Genomic DNA, 21,196 nt, shown 5'->3' with positions numbered 1-21,196 from the left:
CATCGGAAAATCCGACCGTGTGTACGGGGCATAAGAGTGATTCCCTCTTACTTACTGTCAGAGAGACAATGGCAAAACAGACCAAATAAAAATGCTTTTCAAGGAAGAAGAAAGTTAGAACCCCAGCTAACCTTTTATTTTTGTCAGTGTCCCTGTTGCACTTTGTCCTCACTTCCTGCTCTATTATTATTATACAGGATTTATATAGTGCCAACAGGTTTTGACGAGCTTTACAATATAAAAGGGAGACAGTACAGTTACAATACAATAAAATACAATGGGGCTAAGAGGGCCCTGCTGATAAGAGTTTACAATCTAATAGGGTGGGGCAAGTGGTACAAAAGTTTGTTACTTTGGGGGATGAGCTGATGGAAGTGATAAAAGATTAGTTGGAGGCATGATAGGCTTCCCTGAAGAGATGAGTTTTCAGGAATCGTCTAAAGCTAGCCAGACTAGGAGATAGCCGGACAGATTGAGGCAGAGAGTTCCAGAGGATGGGAGAGGCTCTGGAGAAGTCCTGGAGAAGAGCATAGGAAGAGGAGACAAAGGAGCTTGAGAGCAGGAGATTGGTTTGGATAATATTTGAAGACAAGATTGGTGATGTAGCTTGGGGCAGATTTGAATGGCTTTGTTTGTTGTTGTTAGTATTATGAATTTAATTCACTGGGCAATCAGAAGCCAGTGTAGGGATTGGCGGAGACAGGTGGCAGACACTGAGCAGTTGGTAGGGTTGAGGAGTCTGGCAGCAGCATTAGTAATAGACTGAAGAGGGGATAGCCTATGGAGAGGTAGGCCTATGAGAAGGGAGTTGGAATAGTCAAGGCAAGAGATAATGAAGGAGTGAATGAATAGCTTGGTCGTTTCATTAGTTAAACGGGCACATTTTAGAGATGTTACAGAGGTGAAGTCTACAAGCTTTTGACAATGATTGGATTTGGAGCTGAAAGGACAGGTCAGAGTCTAGGATTACACCTAGTATCCTGATGTGAGGGGAGGGATTGATGGTTGCATTATTGACCTTGATGAAAAAGTAATGGAGGGAGGCACGGGCAGGGGGAATATTATTAGCCTGGTTTTAGAGAGATTAGTTTAAGGAAGTGGTGCAACATTCATGCTGATATGTCAGCTAGTAAGTTAGTAATGCGACAGGAGTATGAAGGAGTGAAGTTAGGAGTAGACAGGTAGATTTCGATGTCATCAGTATAGAGATGGTATTGGAAGCCGTGGGAGGTTATCAAGTGACCAAAGGAGGAGGTGTAAATAGAAAAGAGAAGGGGTCCAAGAACAGAGCCTTGGAGGACTCCTACAGAAAGAGGAAGTGGAGAGTAAAAGACAGAGTTGTAGGTAACACTGAAGGAGTGCTGTGATAGGTAGGAGGAGAACCAGGATAGAGCTGAATCTTGGAGGCCAAGGTTATTGAGTCTATTGAGAAGGAGCAGGTGGTCAACAGTATCGAAGGCCACAGAGAAGTCCAGTAGTATAAATATGTAGTAGTGGCCATTGGTTTTAGCAGCTAGTAAATCGTTAATGAGTTTTAGTAGGGCAGTCTCTGTGGAGTGCAGCATGTAAAAGCTAGACTGTAAGGGGTCAAGAATCTTGTTTTCATTGAGGTAGGAGCTCAGACGATTGTAGACTAAGCGTTCTAAAAGTTCAGAGGTGAATGGGAGCAATGAGATGGGTCTTAAGTTGTTCAGATTGGTGGAGTCCAATGAGGGCTTTTTGAATATGGGAGTGGTCTGTGCATACTTTAGAGGAGAGGGGAAGGTGCCAGTAAAGATGTGAGTGAGGGAGCATAGGATTAAATGAGAGGGTGCCCGTAGTAGTTGCGAGGGAACAGGATCCAGGGGACAATTGGATGGTGGGCATCTGAGAAAAGTTTTGTAGCCTATTCAGTAATAGCTGAGTCAAAAGAGAGTGTTGACTGTGCTGTTAAACAAGGCATATTAAGTGGGGAGTATGTCTGTACAGTGGAGGTGTCCTCACGTATTGCATCAATCTTGTCTTTGAAATGATTGGCAATCTCTTGGGCGGTGAGTGAGTTAGTGGGTAGAGGGGGTGGGGGACAAAGCAAAGAGTTAAAGGTAGAGAAGAGCCAAGGGGGACTGGATGACAAGGTTTTATTAAGAGAGACAAAGTAGGTTTGTTTGGCAGCATGGAGGCATGGAATTCTATTTTAGGAAGGCAGATTAATATAGGGTGAAGTCCTGCAGAGATTTTGTTTTACGCTACAGTCATTCTAGAGCACAGCAATGTCTCTTGTGATTTCTGGTGTTGCCGGTTTTCCAGGGTAATGGTTGAGGCCTGACTCTGCGTAGTTAGAGCAAGTGCATCCAGTGAGGATGATAGTGAACTGTTATAGACAGAGGTGGTCAGGTCAGGACAGGACAGGGGAGAGATTTTGTCATAGAGGTGGTCAGTAGCAGAACAGAGAAGAGAAAGGTTAAAGTGGCATGGGTTTCTAAAAGTAATCGTTTGCTGCTTGGAGGGATAGGTGGTTGGAGACATGGATACTGTAAAACTGATGAGTTATAACAAAACAAACAAAAAAATTTTATTTTTTACTGGACATTTACTTTTTTATAGATTATCCACATTATTTAAAAGATGAAATCTTAACACCTCAGTATCTGTATTTTTGAATAATGTTTTACCAGCAGATTTTTACATTTTGGGCCCGACATGCAACAATACCTACTCTGCACCCCTTAAGGCATGATTCATGTCTTTGCAGGTTGCAGTTTGCATATTGCAGGTGCATTTTGCGTTTTCCAATACATAATTTTCATCCACTGAAGTCTATTGAACCAAAACCCAGAAAAAAAGTCCCTGGCCCTTTCCATAAAATTCACAGATGTGAACTACATCCATAGGAAACCATGTTAAATGGACTGTAGTGTGTTTCTGCAAAACTAAAAACATGCTAAAAAATGCATAGGTGTGAACCAGGCCTTAATAGGTGAGCTAGACAGTATGGCATAAAGAAAAATAATTTGAATTCAAGAGAACATGTGACACAATTATGTTTATGGTTCCCCACAGAAAATGCTGTACTCTATTACAAAGATAATCTAGTACAATTTGTAGCAAAATGGAAAAGTAGCATCAAATTGTTTTCCATCACAGCACTCATATTCAGAGAAGAAGGATGACTTGGATGAAAAATGTCTAATTGGTCATGGGGGGGGGGGGGGGGGGGCATTTATAAAGCAGTGTAAGGCTCGAGTCATATCTATGCATGTTGCTTTTGAGCATCTCTGCAGTGCTTTTTGTGGCGCTTGCCACGTTTTTGGACATGCATTTTTACTGCGATTTTACCACGATTTTGCGTTTATTTTATTTTTTTTACACTCTATATAGCTTGTTGCTGAAGAGGGGGCTGGGAAGCCAGTCGAAGCATCCTTAATAACCGATGAGTCATTAGCTGTCCGCAGGCTTCCCCGCCTACAGCTAAATGTAAAAAAAGAACTGACAGTTAAAAAAAAAAAATACTGAAAAAAACAGCGTGGGGTCCTCCCAAAATCCATACCAGACCCTTATCCGAGCATGCAGCCCGGCAGGACAGGAAAGGGATGGGACGAGCGAGCGCCCCCCCCCCCCCCCTCCTGAACCGTACCAGGCCACATTCCCTACACATTGTACCCCATACCTATTCACCAAAAAATGTAGTGTGAAAAAATACAGTAGATATTTTTAATAAAAGACTTGTCAAAAACTATCTTCTTCTTTCTGCGATCTTCCTGCATCTTCTCCCACATCTTCCTCCCCTGGCTTCTCCTTCTCCCGCTTCTTCTTTTGCTCTATTTCTTTCTCCTGTCTTCTTTGTCTGGTGTGCTTCTTCCTCTCTCGTCGCTCCAGCCGACGACCCTGATGCTGCGTCCTGCTGATCTGTCCGCACCGATGTCAAGCATTTCTGAGATAATGAGGGGGCGTGGCCATATGATGATGTAATCCAGAGACCACACCCCCTTGTGACATCACCGCCCGGGGCATGATGGGTTTGTGATGTCACAAGGGGACGGGGTCTCCGGATGACATCATCTGATAACCACGCCTCCATCATTATCTAAGAAATGCTTGACGTCGGTGCGGACAGATAAGCGGGATACAGCATCGGAGGAGGGTCATCGGCAGGAGCGGCGGCAGATGGAAGAAGCACACCGGACAATCAAAGAAGACCGGAGAAAAAAGAAGACCACAGTGCCCCCCCATGTTGCCATGCTGAGGGCATGTGGCCTGGTACGGTTCAGGAGGGTGGGCGCTTGCTCGTCCCATCCCTTTCCTGACCTGCCAGGCTGCATGCTCAGATAAGGGTCTGGTACGGATTTTGGGGGACCCCATGCCATTTTTTTTATTTTGGCGTGGGGGGGTCCCTCCGAATCCATACTAGACCAAAGGGCCTGGTAAGGACCTGGGGGGGACACGCCTTTTTTTTTTCACTATTTATTTTTTGCTGGCAATTCTTTTTTTTACATTCAGCTGTCAGCGGTGAAGCCCAGTGACAGCTGATAACTCATTGGTTGTTAAAGACGTGGTGAATGTACAGCAAAAAAAAAACACAAATCGCAAAATTCAAATCGTGGCAAAATGCAACAAAAAATGCATTAGTGTGAATGGAGCCCTATCGCCACACCACCTTACCATGAAAAAAATAAAATAAATAAATAAAAACAAATGCCTTTTTACTGTATAAAAACCACCTATAAGCTAAACAAATGTGCCTAGCTTTCTGCTGGCTTGGAGTTGCCTCACCCCTCTGAATGCAAGAGCAAAAACAAAAACAGGAGGCAAGTCCTGTCTCATTAACTTGTCCAAATCATGTGACTAGCCTTTAAAGCAACTCTCTATTTCCCCCACACAATATGTTTGAGTAGAATGGGTATAGATTGTGCTGGACTGACTCGGTCAGTCAGTGTTGTAGATTTATAGGGTGTGGGCAGATGGAAAGGATTAGTTTCCAGAGGTCCGTGCCCAGTTTGGAAAATAGGTTGTGGTGAGCCCTGTTTGGGCTTGGGCTGCTACCTTGTTGTGCGTCCCTAAGATCGACTCCATATATTTGGTAGAAGAAAAAAGAGTAAAGGAGTGCACGGTACCCAATAACGTAAGTATATTTGTGTTTTATTTGAAGTTTCAGCAATAAAAAAAAGCCAACGCATTTTGGGGGACTAGAGACTCCCCCTTCATCAGGGCTGCTAGTAGAAATGAGTGTGGAATGGTACTGTTGGAGGGTGCCTTTGGCACATAAATCTGGACTGTTAGATGTCCACGGTGCTGACTGTGTGTTCAGAGGCAGCAATCACCTCTCAATCTCTGAATGCACAGATGAGGGTTCTGACAGGATGAATGTTATTATATTAAAAACTTAATCTTTTCATATTAATTTTATATGATGTTATTTCCTGTTGACTATTATGTATTTTCTCTCTCTTTATAGTTCTGTAACTACTAGTGTTTTTCACAAAGCTCCCTGAAGAAGCCATCACTGGCAAAACATGAATAGGAATAGACACTTTAGTACAAATGTTTACCTGAATACTATATAAGTTGACCGCAAATTGATCATGTGCTTTTTTAAATATTATGTTTTTACCTTGAATTCATTAAAATATTGTTAATTTGATCAAACTTTGTCAATTCTGTTGTACTGGCACCGTTATAATCCGATTATCCTCTCATTTTTTGGGGTGAATCACGGTACATGCAGTTCTCAATCGTCATATGGAAGCATTGAAATTTTTGCATACAAAATGCAAAGCCAAGTAAAAAACTTGGGTTTGTAGCGATAATACTACAATAAAGATCTGTAAGTGGTTACTGATTTCTGAATTGCTGCACTGTTAAGCACTGCACCCCATCCTTCAAGCAGAATTCTCAATCTGAAAAAATGGCCATAAAAAGAGGTTTACAATGCTTTGATCAGAAGTAGGTATGATAATTCTGAGTAAGAATTCTAAAATCCTTGCAAAATATGTGATTTGGCAAAGCAGGGTAAAGGGGTGGACATTAAATGAGGCTTCAAGCTTAGCAATATGCATACCAAATTGAAAAAATCATTTTAAGCCTCATTCACACGGCTGTAAAAAAAACGCATATACTAAATCTCATCTCTTTCCATGGGCCAGAGGAAATAGGTAGGTTTTCTTTTCCTGGCTGCCTGCTAAATGTTAGATAGGGTCTGTTCTTGAGATTCTGGGACCTGTAGATAGCTTACAATGCAGATCTAAATTTAGACAGTGCTCTGCATTCAGTTTAATGAGACCCTTGGAGTCTCTACCTTTTTTGTCTCTGCCATCTTCCTCTTTTTTTACCCTGCATGAGTGATATGCAGATCAATGACCTCCCCACTCACATTGTCTTTACTTTAGCAGACTAGAAGCAGGTCTCGTTAGTGAGGCCCCTTCCATTTAGAATGAGTGTAGTCACTGTATATGGTCTTATCTGTTGCTCACTGACCAATACTCTACTACTCTAATACATTGCTGTTAGCCGCTTTTGTTGTTTGCAGCGTGTTAAAGTGGATGTAAACCCGATTCATGAAATTTGACCTAGGTGCATAATCTGTAGTGTTTATTTTTCTCCAAAGCCCTAAGTTCTGTGTCTTTCTGCTGTTTCATTCTTCTGTTATCAGCATGAGATAAAACCAGCCTGAAATTTATGTCAGGGTGGGTGCTATAAATAGATTAGCACAGAGTTTGTCTTGCCACAGCACAGCTCTGCACATTCCTTCCTTCCTCTGCCTATCTGGAGGGGGCGTGTGAGCGTTTCCTCCAATCAGCTGTCACACAGTGTATGCCAAGACTACACTCCTACTGTTGAGAGAGGAAGTAATAATTCTAACACGATGTTGGAATTCTAAAGACTGTAGAAAGCTGAAGACAGCAGGTATGCATGTAAAACTTATGTAGGGAGATTTGTTTCATCCCTGCGTATCATCTGAGGCTGTTCACTTCACTGGGTATAGGAGAGGGTTTACATCCACTTTAACTACTGTTTCTATTACAATTTCTTGTTTCACTGCACTCCGCTGTGTTTTGTGATTTATGGAAGAAACCTTAATAAACCTATTGTAAAAGAAAAAACCCATACTGTATACAAGTTTTTTCTTTATTACAGATTGGAAAGCAGATGCATTTTTTTCAATGAAGCCATTTACACAGTTGCATAAATATGAGCGGTTTTCAGACCTGTAACACAGAATCTCAAATTCTTTGTCTAAGAATATGCCTTTATGCGCTTATGTATATAAACACATGTATATGCACTTGGAAGCACATAAATTAAGTCTAAACAAAGGGGAAAATTAAAGAATCATAAAAAAAAAATTTAAACGCATCTATACAGTCAGGTCCATAAATACTGGGACATCGACACAATTCTAATCTTTTGGGCTCTATACACCAACACAATGGATTTGAAATGAAATGACAAAGATGTGCTTTAACTGCAGACTTTCAGCTTTAATTTGAGGGTATTTACATCCAAATCAGGTGAACGGTGTAGGAATTACAACAGTTTGTATATGTGCCTCCCACTTATTAAGGGACCAAAAGTAATGGGACAGATTAACAATCATCCATTAAATTTTCACTTTTTAATACTTGGTTGCAAATCCTGTGCAGTCAATTACAGCCTGAAGTCTAGAAGGCATAGACATCACCAGACACTGGGTTTCATTCCTGGTGATGCTCTGCCAGGCCTCTACTGCAACAGTTTTCAGTTTCTGCTTGTTCTTGGGGCATTTTCCCTTCAGTTTTGTCTTCAGCAAGTGAAATGCATGCTCAATTGGATTCAGGTCAGGTGATTGACTTGGCCATTGCATAACATTCCACTTCTTTCCCTTAAAAAACTCTTTGGTTGCTTTCGCAGTATGCTTTGGGTCATTGTCCATCTACACTGTGAAGCGCCGTCCAATGAGTTCTGAAGCATTTTGCAAAATATGAGCAGATAATATTGCCCGAAACACTTCAGAATTCATCCTGCTGCTTTTGTCAGCAGTCACATCATCAATAAATACAAGAGAACCAGTTCCAGTGGAAGCCATACATGCCCACGCCATGACACTACCACCACCATGCTTCACTCATGAGGTGGTATGCTTTGGATCATGAGCAGTTCCTTCCCTTCTCCATACTCTTCTCTTCCCATCACTCTGGTACAAGTTGATCTTGGTCTCATCTGTCCATAGGATGTTGTTCCAGAACTGTGAAGGCTTTTTTAGATGTTGTTGGGCAAACTCTAATCTGGCCTTCCTGTTTTTGAGGCTCACCAATGGTTTACATCTTGTGGTGAACCCTCTGTATTCACTCTGGTGAAGTCTTCTCTTGATTGTTGACTTTGGCCACATACACCTACCTCATGGAGAGTGTTCTTGATGTGGTCAACTGTTGTGAAGGGTGTTTTCTTCACCAGGTAAAGAATTCTTCGGTCATCCACCACAGTTGTTTTTCGTGGTCTTCTGCGTCTTTTGGTGTTGCTAAGCTCACCGTTGCGTTCTTTCTTTTTAAGGATGTTCCAAACAGTTGATTTGGCCACACCTAATGTTTTTGCTATCTCTCTGATGGGTTTGTTTTGTTTTTTCAGCCTAATGATGGCTTGCTATACTGATAGTGACAGCTCTTTGGATCTCATATTGAGAGTTGACAGCAACAGATTCCAAAAGCAAATTACACACTTGAAAAGAACTCTGGACCTTTTATCTGCTCCTTGTAAATGGGATAATGAGGGAATAACACACACCTGGCCATGGAACAGCTGAGCAGCCAATTGTCCCATTACTTTTGGTCCCTTAAAAAGTGGGAGGCACATATACAAACTGTTGTAATTCCTACACCGTTCACCTGATTTGGATGTAAATACCCTAAGATTAAAGCTGGAAGTCTGCAGATAAAGTACATCTTGTTTGTTTCATTTCAAATCCATTGTGGTGGTGTATAGAGCCAAAAAGATTAGAATTGTGTCAATGTCCCAATATTTATGGACCTGACTGTACACAAGTATTTTACTTATCATTATGCAGGAGTTTTTCTTCTAGAAAACACATGTTTAATAACATCCGTAAAAATTTTACGGCTGTGTGAATGAAGCCCAAAGCCGAGTTACTAGCAGTGGCAAAGTGGCAGCTGCAACTAAGATCACCTTAGTAGCTTGTTTTTTGCAAGTGCATGTTTTGAAAAATGTTAGTGTGGATTAGCACATATTTTTATACAGATTTCAATATATTTTTATGTTCATTAATGTAAACCAAAAGGCATCTGGTAAACATGCATGTATAAATGTTAAAAGTGCACATCTGTTCTTAATGGGCTTGTAAACCCTCTTTTTTTTTTAATAACAAACATGTCATACTTGCCTCCACTGTGGAGTTTATTTTGCACAGTGTGACCCTATCATTGTCTTCTGGGGTCCGCCGGCAGCTCTTGCGGCTCCTCCTCGCATCGGTAAACCCCTTGGGAGAAGCGCTCTCCTGGGGGGTTACCTTGCGGGCGCACTCCCGATTCTGTGTCTATAGACACAGAATACTGGACTCGGCCGCGCACCCAATGCGCTGCTATCAATCTATCCAATCAAGAGAGGAAGAGCGTGTCTCCGCCGCGAGAATGAAGGGCTCAGGTAAGTAAAACGGGGGGCTGGGGGGCCGGTCAGTGTCAGAAATTTTTTCACATTAATGCATAGGATGCATTAAGGTAAAAAAACACAAGGGTTTACAATCCCTTTAAGCTGGCCACACACAATAATTTCTTCATGCAATCTAAATTTACCAATAATCACATAAGCTCTTACATATCATATCTCTGCCAGACTGGACCTACAGTCATTACACATTGGCCCTAAGTCAGAGTGGGACCTGGAGGCAGTAACTGTTGCTGATCTTGACCAACTCATGCACAGACCTGTAATCGCAGCACCATGCTGAATTTTTTTTTTTTTACTACTTTAATACTGATCTATTCAGTGACATACTGCATTGAACCATGATGTAGCATATCAGTAGTGGAAAATGTCCTTCTATAAAACACTCCTATCACAGATCCAATCCGAGAGTTGGCTGCAATCAACAGATGGTACCCCTTGTCAAATTCTGATAGACGTTTAATATGGGGAAACAAAGACTGTCTCTGCTCTGAGCCACCAGATGCTATGATAGGATATTATTGAGGCATCAGCAAGTACACCATTTATAATACATACACATAAGGAGATAGTCCTTACCTGTTTTTCTGTGAGAATGACGCGACCAAGGAGCTGATCTTCCAACCCTTTCATTGTCACGGTAAAGTCAATTACCGCAGTCTTTGCACTAATTTCAGGTGTATATGCTGGGTTTGCCAACTTAGTAGTAATATATAGCGTAAATCCTTTCATAACGTCTACTTCCTTATCACCAACCTTTACCTATAATGATACATACATCATATAGCAGTCATCAGTATACATGCCCATAAAATTTGGTGTTTAAATGTCTATTAATATAGTTCCTTAACCCCCCCCCAGTGAGATACAGACAAAAGAAAAAAGCTGAGTCTGATACTGAAAAAAAAAATCTCTGGAGCTCTGCTTTTTAATTCTGATTGGCAGGCAAACATAAATAATAATTGTGGTACCTTTGCCTTTGTTAGATACATATTGAACTTTACAGCACATATGTATCCTCAAGCAAACCACAAGTCTTAAAGCAGAGTTCCACCCAAAAGTGGAACTTCAGCTTATCTGATTCCCCCCCTCCGGTGCCACATTTGGCACCTTTCAGGGGGGCGAATACCTGTTTTTTACAGGTACCCTGTCCTCACTTCCGAATTACGTTAGCAGCTGGGTCCCCCTCCTCCTCCCCTTCTGCCGTGCCGGTGAGAGAGTGCAGCGCTTCGCGCATGTGCAGTAGGAACCCGGCCGTGAAGCCCAAAGGCTACACTGCTGGGTTCCCTTACCCGCAATGGTGGCGGCAGCACCCGACCAGCCGATATAAACATCAGCTGCGGTGCCGACATCGCTGGACTCCAGGACAGGTAAGTGTCCTAATAGTCAGCAGCTACAGTATGTGTAGCTGCTGACTTAACTTTTAAAGGGGCGGGTGGAACTCTGGTTTAAGTACTAAAAAGTGCCTTGATTAAGGTGTAAACTTAGGCAGCCCATACATTAGTCATTTTTTTTGTTCAAACCGCAGGTTGAATGAAAAAAAAAAATGACCCAATTCTCACATCCACGCAATCGATGTGGAAGTGGGGAATTATTACCGCTGAATTATTATATTCTGATGGCAAGGAGACTGGTTAACTACATTGATCAGAATACATTGATCAGTGCTGCCAGCTATAGCTGTTGCTGCTTATCATGCTGAAATTGTCTAAAAGGCTGGTTGTACAGAAGCCAATCATTAAATCAACTTCTGTACAACCAGCCTGCCCATATATAGATCGAAATTCAGCCAGTTCCTGCTGAACGTGTATGGCCAGTTTTAACTAGATGTATCCATCTATTTGCTTGTGTCTACTTTTGTCACTGCTTTTCAGATCCTAATTGAAATCTGGTTAAAAGATTCTCTAATTTCGCATCTCACTGAAGCACATTCTACACAATATTATGAAATAAAGTTATCTTACTTTAAATGTTGATCCAGATTTTATGAAGTTTTTCTCAAGAACATTGTCAAGTGCTGGATCGAGCTCCTCCCCGACATCTTCAATCATAAGGGGTCTTCCCAAAGACAAACTATCCTCCAGGTGAGTTCTAAAATACTTGTGATTTAGAGATGTTACCTAAGCAGACACAAAAGGCACAAGGTTATTTACAAAGCAAACATGCAGAAACCGTGCAGACAAGTTGGGTTCAAAATGTGGTATGCCATTCTTTTTATACAGAAAAAAATCTAAAGAATGTGTATAAATGTTTAATGCGCATAAATTATCTTATTAACTTAGACAACTGGCGATGTGCAGCAATCCATACTGTCTCAACAGTTCAGAATTGATCAATTTGACTTCATTAAACTGAAATTTAAATGGCTGATATGGGCTAATGGATTCTAGCTATAAACATGGATCTTTACATTTACATTATGTATTAAATGACCCTGCTTGTTTTTTTTTTATATCCAGGAATCTAGTGCAAACTGTCTATAGTGAAAAATACAGCAAACAAGTACCAACCAAGTACAGGGAGATCAGAAAATAATAAAACAATAACAAAAAGTATCTAGAGGCATAGGACTGAGTACAAGGTATTATTTACAGATAACATTTTTTTTTCGGTTTTCTTAAAGTAAAAAAATAAGCATGAATACATTTGCTACTTATTCAAATACATCTATTCTGTGTTCCCCATGAAAACACAAACACTATAAAAAGATTTGCAAATAGGTTCATAAAATCACTGAAGTAAAAAGGCATGTATCCAATACCTATAAAATCATTTTAGCAAAAACAATATAAAAAGAAATTTAAAACATATAAGAACAGTTGTGAGTCTAATCTAATATTCAGAACTATACCTATTCTTTTACTGCACGTGTCTCAGTTTTAATGTTCTGTAACAAAGACTAATATAAATAAAATGATAATTGGGATTTCATGTTTATTGCATCCCAACAGATTTATTACCAACATATGGGCCATCACTATTCAGTGTTAATTACCAAGCTGCAGGCACATCATTGTTAAGTGTAACAAAAGTAGTTTCTCAGACATACAGGAAGTAATGGTTATTATCATTATAAGATTACCAGTTGAAAAATTAAAAAGATGTGTGCCATCTAAGCTAACAGAGCATTTTAAAATGTAGTGATACATTATGGTCACTGGAGTTATGTTCATGTTTCAAGCCCTCTGTTTAACATAATTTTAACCTGCCCAAACACCAACCATTAGGAGTTCCAGTGTTAAACTGGCTCTTAAGACTCATTGGCTCAGGCAAGTAGGGCAGTTTCCAACCCGCAGGCTAGAAACCTACTGTGCTACCTCTCCATGCTTGAAAAACATATTCTTACCATCTCCACTATTAAAAATCTTTTGGCGCAGTAGTAATCACGTAGGAGTAGGTTTACCTCAAGGCAATAGGGATACAGTTACCTGTCCCCCCCCCATATATACCACATCACTATACTATATTGCCCCCTATTCCCACATGTCTTTACAGCTAAAATCAAAATCGCTGTACATAGAAAAGATTATATGGTGTAGTGATAGGGGATAATATTACAGTATAGCACTTAGTTGTCACCCCCTTGTGTCTCTTCAATCAAAAATCTCTGGACTTCCTATTACCATTTGTCAAAAAAACTTGCTTTCCATAGCCTCCTATCCCCATTTAAAGAGAAATTAAAAATAATTAAGGGGACACTCTGCTTACAGGCTGTCAGATCAGCAGCCAATACTGGGAAGTAGTCTGAACCATCTGCTGTGGCTCATGTGACATGTGATCCATTACCAGGGCCACAGTATTGCCAAGGATGTAGATGACACCTATGGAAGTGTAAGGCTGGTCTTCTGAAGTTTTCTACATCCACTGGACATTTAAATACTGCTTTACTACAAATTGCATAGTCAATTAATTTCATAAAGCAGCAGACATTGTGAAAAAGTAGTAATGTGCAGAGACTCAGAGGCTCTGCTACATTACCTAGGGAAGGGCAATGTAGGAAAGGGGTGGGGTAGGAAATTGGTAGCTTAGGAGTGGACTTTGTGTTCCAAATTCAGTTCCTATTAACCTGAACCATCTAAGAAAGCTCCTGGTCCTGAAACTTTGTATAATATCAGCAAGTGTATGAATAAAAGACAAAATTATAATACTTATGTTTTTAAAAATGTATTTAAGAAATAGGTTTTATAAAATAATGTAACAGGGAGCGCATCATCCATGTTACCTATATGCCTATATGCTTTGACAACAAGTGAATCTCAGACGGTCTTCACCCAGGCAAATTTTGCATCATACAGAAGTTTGATCCAATCCAAAAAAACTTTTTTCCTGATCCAGAAATTGTTTGTTGTTAACTATGCATGTGCATCAAACACTGGGACATTTTACAGAAACTCAAGTAAAACATATTATTATTATTTGCCTATATTAACTCTACATTCATTTCCATCTTTCAGATAAAACAACTGGTTGTTGTTGGTAACTTTCAGGTTTGCACTTGTCTTCTTTGCCTTGTCTTTTGAAAACAGCCTAATAATGCTGATAAATGAGCTTATAATATAACAGATTTGAAGGAGAACTTAAGGGAATAGGTGTATATAGAAAACACACATGACAGTGGCTTGCTCTAGTGCCCCGATTCACGAGCTCTGGCAATGTATTAACCTGTGCCATGGACAACCTCCTTAAGTGTTCATGCAGGCTGCAGTTTGTACTCTTGCCTGCATGTCTATTGAACTTCTACTAAAAAATAATAAATAGAACATAAAGAATAAATAAAAAAACATCTAACACATGCCTATACAGTTAAGCAGCGGGACGACCACTGATTTCCCTTATTCCCACTACATACAACTTTTCTGTGAACCTCTTAAATATATATTTTCCCAATATGTGTTTTGTTACGCTAAAACTGATTAAATAGATTAAAAGTGAGAGATAAGTTAGAATAGAGGGGGATTTCATGAAAGCATTAGTCACATTAAATAACTTTAGGAGACTAATAAAATATACAGAACAATTTAGTACACAAAGGTTATATGTAAGGGAAATAAAGCAGAAAACAGCAAACATTTCCCTCAGATTATTTTACCTGTAGTTCATTATTTTTCTCTTTATTTTTAATCCATATTTTCCCTTGACCCTGTGGGTCAATAAGAAGTGGAAAACGAGATGCTTTGGTAACAATAATTCCATTCTGGATAGACAGGTCATCACTGGGAAGTCCTTGAAGGTTCCATTCACCAATTGTAGCATTGTCCACAAGCATTGAGATAAGGTTCAGATCCTAAACAGTAAATCAAGATTGTGTTAAACAAAGACTTGAACTTAGTAAAAAGCAACCACTACATTTCATCTGCATGACAGTACAACTCGATTGCTTTATTTTTTAACACCACTTTAAATGAAAACCATCCATTAGGCATAATAAACGTAATAAACATGGAAAATACAGTATATAAGAAAAAATACTTTTTATATAAAGTGTTGGGCATGACACCAACTTTTCAATACACATAATGCAGTCCGCAACAGTCAAGCAATTTTTCCACATTAATATTAGCTACATATAACCAAAATATAACAAACTTTTTACATTTTTGTTATAAATTACATGTTTCCAATGTAGGTTATCACTTTTAATGTCCACAGAGCAAGATTATGATACAAAAAAAAAGGCAGCCCGAAATCTAACAACTTAGCTGGACACAGATAGCTATTAATTAAGCAACAGCATGATGTTCAGTTTATGAAATATGTCTAGATTTGGCATGAGCTTTCTAAATTCTAGGACTTATTAGACTATTATTATAAGCTCATATATACTTATCTTTAGCACACAAATTGGGAATTTTCTACAAAGAACATTTTTATTTCATTGTTTAAAAAAAGCAGTGACAAGTTTAGCCAGGAGCGGACTACAGCTATCTGATACTGCAGACTTATCCTTCATTTCTTCAGACTGTCTCTGTGTCCCTCTAGTGTTGGTCTCGGATTACATGCATCACATTTCTGAGCCTAGAGAAGAGCATCGTGGGATCTGTAGTCTCTTCAGGAGCCATCGCTAAACTGAATTATCTTGCACTTCCCAGCAAGCCATCCTTTCCAGGGGAGAGTTATGGGAGAGACTTTAAAGGGATCTGCCGCCCAGGCCCACACTCTCTTGCTTCCATCGTGTGAGCACCAGTTTGTCGCTTTGTTGGGAGGATTGTGGCCTACCACGCTAGCCACTGCATCTGCGGTTTCAACCCATGCGGGACGGTCTCTGCACACTATGCCAGGGGTACCCCAGCAGCATCGCTGACAGCAAAGGTGTAGAAAGGTCCACTGAATCAGCAGACTGAACAGCCATCTCATCTTGCTTGCTAGGAGGACAGACTTGTATCATTTAGCAGTTAACCCCTGTGGTCATCAGGATTATTGAGCGGGCACAAGCTCAAAATCCAGTTACCAGCCATTAGCACATCACCTTGAACACTGTACACAGACATCTTAGACTCGGGTTGCCAAGAGGATTTGTCACTAGTCAAGTAAAGTTTCCCTACATTGATTGCTGATCACTTTGCCATATTTAGGAATTCTTTGCTTCTCTGAGCTCCAACTGCCGGAGAAGATAATTGCAAGGCCTTGTATTTGGAACACTGTCAATTTATTGCTCTTAAAGGAGACACATTACTGGTATCTATACTACTCCGTCTCTCATTAGGATAAAGGGTATTATAGGCCAGCCCGGGTATCTTTAGCAATAGTAATACTGGCAACAATAAATATCCTTTAAAATAATCTGTTTGCTTATTGTCTGTTACTTTGCACACTAGTTGTTATTAGGGTTGCACCAATACCGTTACTAGTATCGGTATTGGTGCTGATACTGAGCATTTACCCGAATACTTGTACTCGGGCAAATGCTCCGATGCCTAATCCGATACCTGGGCAGTCAGGGGATGATCGGTGATGCGCTGATCATCCCTGACTGTCCCCTGTGTCCTCCGTGGTCCTAAGTTTCCCCGCCATGTACTCCTTCAGTCCCCCTCTGCTCCCCCTCCTCTCCTCCTCCGGTACCCCCTGCCCCAGATCTGTTAGGATGGAGAGCGGAAGAAGGAGCCAGTAAATCTGTCATTTTTTTTTTTTTTTTATGTAATCTTTATTCATGACAAAAATAAAAAGAATACACATAATGAACATTGACTCCAACATACTTGAAAGGCATGAATTAGTTAAACTAATGACGTAAACAACATGCCATGCACACCATGCCATGTACACCTTTTTCAGTATAAAACAAACCTTTCCCGTTAGGGCATTGACTATATGGCTGGTACAGAAGTTACCAAGGCTAGTAGAACTGTGGTAAGGTGGATATACTTTGCTTCCTGGCGTGAGTAGCCATTCTTGGCTTTTAGGTCCAGCGGAAGCCTCAGCCTGCATGCCCTCAGTGGAGAGGGGGGGTTCAAGAAACCTCCATCTGACCCTCTCCGGCCAAAGTTCAGCCCAGGGGACAAGCAGGAACAAGGCATCCAACCCTTATGAGCCCCATCTCCGTAGCAGAAAAGAGGAGGGGCAACAACCACTTTGGGAAGTGTACCTTATGGCAACCTAGTATAATAGGTATGCACCGCCTGATAGCACAGGATAAACATGTGTGTCAAAAACGTAACATATAAACTAAAAAAAAAAAAAAAATAAGGAACAGGGGGGAAAAAAAGAGATAAGAGAGAGAAGAGAAAGAGCCCTGTCCTCCTGGCACACACCGATATTTCCACTGGCAAAATGTAGATAGTCGCTCACACCAATGATCAGCTCCGCAAGGGGGCATAAAAATGATGAAAAATGGAGTTCCTCCCAAGTCTAGGAGAGAGACCTAGGTTGATGAGCTATGCTGACCAAGTCCTCTAAGGGAAGGCTCAGCAAGTTCTAACTAGGCGACATCCAAGCCGGAGGGAATATGCCCTGGGTCAGAGGTATGTTCCAGCCTTGGTGCCCAAATAGTGTTAAACCGTTCCCTTGAACCTTTGCATGTTGCCACCCATTCTTCCGCTTCCCTAATCTGCTTCACCTTCTGTAGCCATTCTTCTTGGCTTGGAACATGGGTACGCTTCCTGTAGACTGGAAGCAGTCATTTAGCAGCATTCAGGAGGTGCGGCAAAGTACTCTTCTTATATTGGCTAACTGGTATTTGGGGAACATGGAAGAGGAAGTGCAAAGGAGATAAGGGAACGTCAAAGCCCAATATTTTCTTGAATTCTAGACTCAATAGAGTTAGTGTGCGCAAGCTGATACAAGTGAGCCAGCTGTGCCCCGGAAAACTCCATCTCCTGGTTTCTTTACCATTCCCTGATATACACAGGCTTAGTCTTTGACATGGCTGAACCCAGTAGTTGGTATAACTCGGAGATCATATGAGGGATAGGTTCATCAGCAGCAAAGAGAAGCTCAAAGGGTGTAAGCGCAGAGGTGGCTCTGAAGGAGTGACCCTGTGTAGCAAAGAAATGACTAAGTTGTTTATGTCACCAAAAGGCAATTGGGAAGCTAGCATGGCGGGCCCTAAGGGCCTCAAGGATAAGAAGTCTACCATTCTCCAGGAATTTACCACAGCTAGCGTTAGGGTCGTCTGCCAACTTCTTAAAGAATGTCATCTGTTCTCCTGGGGGAAACCAGAGAAAGCCCCCGAGCGGGTCCAGCGGGGACATAGGGGGGACCAATAGGTATAAACTGTGGACCCAATCCCAAACTTTAAGAGTCTGGGATGTTAAAGGGGAAGTAGTGTCTGACAACCCTGTGTTCCCTAGGCAGCCACGGAGCATGAGCTAGGTTCCTACCTGCCAGGTATTTTTCCAGGGACACCCAGAGCCGAGATCTGGTATGGAAACGCCAGTTCAATATCCACTGAAGAACGATTGCCCTATAACACCTCCTGATATCCAGTATACCTAAGCCTCCAGCCTTTTTTGAGTGCCTCAGCACTCGCATAGCTTTGCATTCCACACAAATTCAGAAAGCATAATGTTGATTGTTAAGAAAAAGGAGTTCGGCAAAGGCACTGGCACCATCTGCAAATAGAACAGCACTCGTGGGAGGATATTCGGCTTGATTTTCGCCCTCCTAGCCAGGTAAAGGCATTTTTTGGTCCACTGTTTAAGGTCCTTTCTAACCGCCGCCAGTAGGGTGGGAAAATTACTATGTTAAAGGGTCTCAAAGCGGTCAGTTAGTTGAATACCTACGTTTTTTTTGGAGGACTTAGTCCACATAAGGGGGAACTCCGCCTGTAAACTTCGCGATAACGGAAGGGAGCCCACAGTCAGCAAAATCTCTGATTTCGAATAATTCATTTGAAAATTAGATAGTGCCCCAAATTGATGGAGTTCCTTCATGAGGTTTGGCAAAGGGATCAGGGGTTCCATTAAGTGGAACAACACATCGTCCGCATAGGCCGATAACTTGTGTTCCGTATTCCCAACCGTCAACCCCATAATGTTCAGGTTAGCCTGTATCTTTCGCAGCAATGGTTCCAGAGTAAGTGCAAACAGGAGGGGCAAAAGGGGCACCCCTGTCTCATGACGCTCTTAATCGGAAAGAAAAGAGGCTATTCACCTTGACTTGGGCACAGGGGGTGGAACAGAAAGCCATGATCCAGTTCAGCATGTACGGGCCCAGTCCCAGGGTCTCCAAGACCGCCCTCAGGAAGGATCAGTCCACCCGGTCAAAGGCCTTCTCTGCATCCCTGGATAGGATGATGTAAGGACTAGGTGCTGTGGCATGCCCAATGGACAAGGTGGATAGCCCTAAGGGAATTATCTCATGCTTCACGACCTGCAATAAATCCTGTTTGGTCTGGGTGCACAATGAGGGGTAAAAGGTGTTTCAGACGGTTCGCCAATATTTTTGCCAAGATTTTAATGTCCATGTTCAGTAGCGAGATTAGGCGGTAGTTCTGAACTAAATCGGATTACTTTTGGCTATCGAATTAAAGTATCTACACATAGGGTCGATAATATAATAAAGGAAGGGAAGAGCTGTCGTATGCCTTTTGTGTACCCATCAGAACCGGGGCTCTTCCCATTGGGCAAGGATTTTACCGTTGCTTCAATTTCAGTGGACGTGACAGGGGACTCCAAACCAATCCGTTGCTTTTCCAACAAAGGAGGAGCCCGGAGGCTGCCAGATAATCTTGAATGTTGGACCATCTGGAGACCTGGGCATCAGGTGACAGTCTAGCATCCAATGAGTAAAGTTTAGCATTATAATCATGGAACATAGAGGCAAGCTTAGAGGAGTGTGAGACCGCCCCTCAAGGGGTAGACTGGAGTTTGTGGACAAATGTCTGAGCCCGATGCTTTCGGAGAGCTCTGGCAAGCATCCTACTACACTTCTTACCATGCTCATAATATTTTTGAGAGATGTAATGAAGATGCCTGCAGGCTTTGCAGTCCAGTAAGCGTGAGAAAAGATCTCTCAGTTCCAGCAACCTCTTTAGTGCCTCAGGATCCCCGTGATGCTTATGACAGAGTTCTGCCTGCTGGAGGGCATCCAGAACCCTCTGAAAGTCAGCCTGCCATGCCCTCTTGCATCTGGCCCCCTGCAAAATTAGCTGGCCACGCACCACAGCCTTGTGTCCCTCCCAAATCATCCCCTCGCCCACATCGCCAGTGGAGTTTTCCTTTAAGTAATGAGTGAGAGTTTCCGAGACCCCCGCCACCACTACAGCATCATCCAAGAGATTCTCATTCAGTCGCCAAGACCATGAACGATGGATGCCTTGCGGCAAGGTAAAGGTGGCGGACACTGGAGTGTGGTCTGAGATAGTAATATTCTCTATGCATGCCGCCTGCAGTAGTTCAAGGGTAAACTGGTCCACATAGAAGAGATTGATGCGGGTGTACACATCATGTACCTTAGAATAATAGCTGTAGTCTCTCTCTGAGGGAAATAATACCCGCTAGCTATTGAACAAGATATGTTTTTGGAGGGTTTTTCGAAAATGTTTAGGAAAAGCGTACAAATGTGAGGGAGGGCTATGGGATGTGTCAAGGAAGGGGTCTGGGCTAACATTAAAAGTAAATTTGTCATTTACCACCTCCTTCCTTTTCCGAATGCACAGAGTCAGTGATCACTGACTCTGCCCATTCATAACTGAGCATCGTAAACTATGTTTACGATGCTTCAGTTTATGAGTGAACAGGAGCTGCTGTTTCCTAGTGTCCATTCATCTTTAGTGCAGCTGAGGCTGCAGAGAAAGGGACTGGGAAATATGTGTCCTTAGTCCCTTCCTCTGTCTCAAAGGGGAGAATCTGTGCCCTTAGTCCCTTTCTCGGTCTCACCAAAGCCCCCCCCCCCCCCCCAACAGGGTTGATTACAAAAAAGGAAGAATTGTAATAAATATTTTAAAGTAAAATTGTAAAAATAAGAAAATATTAAAAAAAAAACTGATACTGTACCCCCCCCCCCAAAAAAAGCATTGTAAAAAAAATAAAAAACTAAAAATTGTAAGAAGATAATTTTAAAAAAAATTGTAAAAAATAAATTGAAGAAATAAACTACTGACACAGTCCATGCCGCATGAGTGCCACCTATC

The 21,196-nt window shown here is 41.6% G+C and overlaps 1 protein-coding gene across 1 annotated transcript in view; it reads right to left on the bottom strand.

Moving 5' to 3' along the window:
• Positions 1-21,196, bottom strand: part of LOC141144794 (dynein axonemal heavy chain 5-like) — a 454,887-nt gene that overhangs the window by 99,078 nt on the left and 334,613 nt on the right. Inside the window, exons 63-65 of the mRNA XM_073630823.1 lie at positions 14,717-14,911; positions 11,592-11,747; positions 10,207-10,389 (exon numbers count right to left, since the gene is read on the bottom strand). Coding sequence (XP_073486924.1) covers positions 10,207-10,389; positions 11,592-11,747; positions 14,717-14,911 — 534 coding nt within the window. The remainder of the gene's footprint in view (positions 1-10,206; positions 10,390-11,591; positions 11,748-14,716; positions 14,912-21,196) is intronic.

This window comes from Aquarana catesbeiana, linkage group LG05 (genome assembly GCF_042186555.1).
Source record: "Aquarana catesbeiana isolate 2022-GZ linkage group LG05, ASM4218655v1, whole genome shotgun sequence".
NCBI lineage: Eukaryota > Metazoa > Chordata > Amphibia > Anura > Ranidae > Aquarana > Aquarana catesbeiana.
Note: the sequence above shows the minus strand (reverse complement) of the source record. Positions and strands in the feature narration are given on the sequence as shown.